Here is a 4568-nt window from a genome sequence, read left to right as displayed (position 1 = left end):
GCTCACCGCAACCTCCTCCTCCCGGGTTCAAGCAATTTTCCTGCCTTAGCCTCCCGAGTAGCTGGGATTACAGGCATGCACCACCACACCTGGCTAATTGTTAGTAGAGACGGGGTTTCTCCATGTTGGTCAGACTGGTCTCGAACTCCCAACCTCAGGTGATTTGCCCACCTTGGCCTCCCAAAGTGCTGGGATTACAGACATGAGCCACCACACCCAGTGACAATAAAAGTTTCTACCTCATGAGGTTGTTGAGAGGACTCAATAAATTAACATTTAAACACTTAAAACAGCGCCTGACATAGGCTAGGCATGCAGTAAAGGGTGGCTGTAATTTGCATCAAATTTGCCTCATCTCAGTGGGGGCATTTAGGGAAGATTGTAAATGTGTCTGGAGGCTGAGCACAATGGCTCATGCCTGTAATCCTAGCACTTTGGGAGGCCAAGGCAGGTAGACCACCTGAGGTCAGGAGTTCAAGATCAGTTTGGCCAACATAGCAAAACCCCATCTCTACTAAAAATAGAAAAATTAGCTGGGCATGGTGGCAGGCACCTATAATCCCAGCTACTTGGGAAGCAGGAGAATGGCTTGAAGCCGGGGTGGGGGTGGGGGAATGGCAGGGGCAGGGGTTGCAGTGAGCTGAGATCGCGCCAGTTCACTCCAGCCTGGATGAAAGAGGGAAACCCTGTTAAAAAAATATGTGTCCGGAGAACCTGGAATAGAATGTGAGTCCAGGCAACTAATTTCTCCCTTTTTTCTTCAGCCAAGCAATCATTAAACCTCAGTCCCATGGCCCCAGGCCAGGTCTGGTGCTCTCCTTTGCCCTCCCACCTGGGTCCCTGGATGCCCCAGTTTCCTGGAGTCTCCTAAGGATCACTTCCACAAGCAGCCTCCCTCCCTGCACAGAGCCTCTCCAGGGCTCCCCCATGCCCTCAGGACAGTCACAGTCCCTTTACACATCCATGCCGCTCTGTTCTGCGTGGCTGGCTCTGCCTGCTTTCACAGCCTCATGTTTGCCACTTCCCCCAGCAAGTTAAGGACATATTTGCAGCTCCTTGAATAGAACATGTCCTCATTTCACTCCAGGCCCCTGCACAAGCTGTTTACTCTCATCACACAGTCTTTGCACGACTTGCTCAACAGCTCTCAGGGTTCCTCCTGCCCAAGAAGCTCCCCCTGACTCCCCAGCCTGGGTCAGGCACCTCTCTGGACTTTGTCATGACAGCCCTGACCACTCTGGGTTGTCACTGTCTGGAGGGGTGGAGGGGTCCGTCTCCCCCACTAGACTAGGCACTTTTTTTTTTTTTTTTGAGACACGAGTCTTGCTCTGTCATCCAGGCTGTAGTGCAGTGGTGCGATCTCGGCTCACTGCAACCTCCGCCTCCAGTGTTCAAGCAATTCTCCTGCCTCAGCCTCCCTAGTAGCTGGGACTACAGCTGCATTCCACCACACCCGGCTAATTTTTGTATTTTTAGTAGAGATGGGGTTTCGCCATATAGGTCAGGCTGGTCTCCAACTCCTGGCCTCAGGTGATCCGCCGGACTGGGCCTCCCAAAGTAGCTGGGATTACAGGCATGAGCCACCACGTCCGGGTCTGGACGGGGCACTTGTGAGGACAGCTTCTTCACTGCTGGAGGCACACCACCACGGAAGGGGTCTACGTAGGGGACCTAAGTAGTCAGGCTGTTTGATCTTGAGGACACAGGAACCCCCCAAAAAGAGATGGCTGAAGTGATCTGCGAAGAATTGACTGGGGCAGAGCCTGGGTGGTGGGTGGGGTATGGAGACCCTACCGGTCCTTGTGCAGCTTCAGGAGCCTCTTCACATCTTCTCTGCCCTTGGGGACCGGGCCAGCCTTCTCCAAGGCCTCCTTCAGGAGCTGGCTCTTCTCCAGGCCGAAGACATGAGGGGGAGGAGGCCCCGAGGCAGAGGGTGGAGGAGGCAGTGGGGGCGGTGGGGGAACAGGGGTTTGCTGACTCCAGGGACGGGATGGAAAAGCTAAAACGTCCAGGGGACTCGGGGGTAGAGGCGGAGGTGGAATACTGCTGGCTTGGGGTACAGGGGTTCTGGGAGGAGGGATTGTTGATTTTAGGGGAGGAGAGCTTGGTGAAGTCATTTTGGGGTCTATAGGAGGTGCTGAGGGGTTCAGAAGGTGGGGAGGCAGGGATCCTCCAAGAGGACGACCTCAGGGACGGAAATTTTAAAAGTTTAAGAGCTGAATTCCAGAATCTGGGGGCAAAGCAGTGGGTGTGAAAGGACCAGGGCTAACACTTGAAACCGTGGGAGCAGGAATTGCGAGGCTGACACGTCTTAAGGCACCTGTAGGTTAACAGGGTGGGGCCCTTCAATCCGGAACCGGATCTGTGGGACGGGCCGGGATGGGTTGGTTAGCTCGGGACGCTTAGGCGGAGAGTTAGTAGGAGTTAACTCATTCTTTGGGGCTGAATGTGGAAACTCGGGTAAGTTTGGGATATGAAGGCTCAGACCTAGCCTGAGGTGCCTGAAGGGTGCGACTTAGGAGCCCGGGGCTAAAGATTCGGAGAACTTAGGCTCAATCCCCTTTCACATCCCAGGCCCGAGTTCGGAACCTTTGAGCTGACCTTTTGAGTCAGAGGCAAGAGGTCAAAAAGGACACCTGGCAGGGAAAGCGGCCTAGTTGTAGAGAAGGTCCTGGAGTCAGAGCAATAAAAAACCTCTGTGGGTTGAAGACTCAGAGATCAGAGGCTGGAGGGCGCTGCGATAACCGGTGGAATAGCGAAAGGAGTCAGGAAGTAAAATGAGCCGCCCACTCCCGCAAAATGGCGGTCCCCGCACACCCCCTTTCCAATATCATGTGGTATCACCCTCAATGGTGCCCGCCCATTTGGCAATCACGTGACAGAAAACGCAGCACACACGGGGAAGAGGCGGGGCTTCAAACAGGCTTGCCTCCGGAAGACACCGCAGCGCGAAACGCGTCCCGATTGGCAAAACACTAGTGACCTTCACTGATTGGTCCGTAGACCCTAGAGCTACGGAAGGAGGTGGGCTTGTCGAAAGTGGGGCGGGGTTTTTCTACCTAGGCGGGAACCCAAATATCGTTTTGATTGGCAAGAACTGAGCCTAGAAACGAGTCTTGCTCTGATTGGTCAAGCTACTGAGTTTCCGCGTGGGGATTGGCTGGCAGAACGGTAGAGGCGGGGCCAGGAGAGAAAGCTTTGTGGTTTAGTCTCAGAAAAGTAGCAGGCGCCGCTTGAGAAAACTACGGCCCCGTCGGAAGGTAACCTTGGGCGCAGACGAACATCGGCGGAGGGCGGGCGGTGCGATTGGCGTCCGGGCCTTCCTGGGCCCGTCTGAGAAAACTTTTCTGCCGCCGGAGGCCAGGCTGCCCAAGACCCGTCCTTTCTTCCTGTAGTGGCTCTTACATCCGGGTTTTTTCTCTCGTACTGCCCTTCGGACGCGTGGGCCAATGGGAATTGCCATTTAGGGAGCTCCGCCCACTGAGTCGCGTAGAGCATCTTGGAACTCGTAGTAAATCTCTCGAGAGTTCCCTCCGCACGCGGGCTCAAGAAGCGGGTCATACGCACGCTTTGTTGCCCACGCTGTACCTCCGTCCTTCCCACTCCTGCCTTACCTGACTTCCTCTTGGAAGGAAGACCCTTGAGCAGCCCGTTAAGCCAACGTTGGGACAAAGGATTTGGAGAAAACCAGGGCTAAAGTCACGTTTTTCCTCCTTTAAGCCTTACCTCGACACTTCACTCCATGGCAGTTCCCGAGACCCGCCCTAACCACACTATTTATATCAACAACCTCAATGAGAAGATCAAGAAGGATGGTGAGTTCTCGGGATAGTCCGCACTCCAGGCTGTCCCGCACGGGCTGGTCTCCCTTCCACCCCCTGCACCTGCTTCTCTTTCTCAGTGTTCGTCCAAGCAGACTGTTCCACTGAACCCTTTGACCTTTACACAAACGACTTCCTCTGCCTTCAACACTCGTTAGTTCATCTTAAATTCTGCCCTTTAACCTGGTCACTGTTGCTCATCTTACAAGGTTTCAGGACACAGGACCCCTCCTCCAGGAAGCCTTCCCTATCCCGCGTCCCTTCACGTGGCTGCCCCTGGCTTCCTCCCATCAAGCCCGGATTCCTCTGGGCTGTCGTGGGGCTCTCTCCTCCCAGTGGCCTTTGAGCTCCGTGAGGGCAACGCCTGGGGCTTCTTGGTCACCGGCGTTTTCAATGATCAGCGCACAGTGAAAATGTACCGTACTGGTGTCTAACGCTCTGTATCATGGGCTGGTCTATGCGCTTTTATATAAATCTTGGTTACATTTAATCCTCGAAACAATCCTGTAGGAAGAAGGCTATTGTTATTCCTATTCCTCAAATAAGAAGCTGAGACTGGGGTGATGTGACTTGCCCTGGGTCACATAGCAAGTAAAGTGGTTGCAGCCACCGGTATATAACTCTTTGGCAGGGCCTGGTGGCTCAGGCCTGTAAGCGCAACACTTTGGGAGGCCGAGGCGGAAGGATCACTTAAACACAGGAGTTCAAGATCAGCCTGGGCAAGAAAGCGAGATCTTGTCTCTACAA

General features: G+C 54.3%; 2 protein-coding genes across 4 annotated transcripts in view; one reads left to right on the top strand and one right to left on the bottom strand.

Moving 5' to 3' along the window:
* The window catches only part of CUNH19orf54 (chromosome unknown C19orf54 homolog), an 8510-nt gene extending 5670 nt beyond the window's left edge, over positions 1 to 2840 (bottom strand). For 2 of the 3 annotated variants that reach the window (XM_017503184.2, XM_017503185.2), the window contains exon 1: positions 1795 to 2840. In XM_017503184.2, coding sequence (XP_017358673.1) covers positions 1795 to 2117 — 323 coding nt within the window. In that variant the 5' untranslated portion in view covers positions 2118 to 2840. The remainder of the gene's footprint in view (positions 1 to 1794) is intronic. The other variant, XM_037729455.1, reaches the window with a different exon arrangement.
* Positions 2841 to 3526: 686 nt separating this feature from the next.
* SNRPA (small nuclear ribonucleoprotein polypeptide A) overlaps positions 3527 to 4568 on the top strand; it is an 11050-nt gene continuing 10008 nt past the window's right edge. The window contains exon 1 of the mRNA XM_037729401.1: positions 3527 to 3815. Within this exon, the coding sequence (XP_037585329.1) occupies positions 3743 to 3815 (73 nt within the window). The 5' untranslated portion in view covers positions 3527 to 3742. The remainder of the gene's footprint in view (positions 3816 to 4568) is intronic.

This window comes from Cebus imitator, unplaced genomic scaffold (assembly GCF_001604975.1).
Source record: "Cebus imitator isolate Cc_AM_T3 unplaced genomic scaffold, Cebus_imitator-1.0 Scaffold306, whole genome shotgun sequence".
Lineage (NCBI taxonomy): Eukaryota > Metazoa > Chordata > Mammalia > Primates > Cebidae > Cebus > Cebus imitator.
Note: the sequence above shows the minus strand (reverse complement) of the source record. Positions and strands in the feature narration are given on the sequence as shown.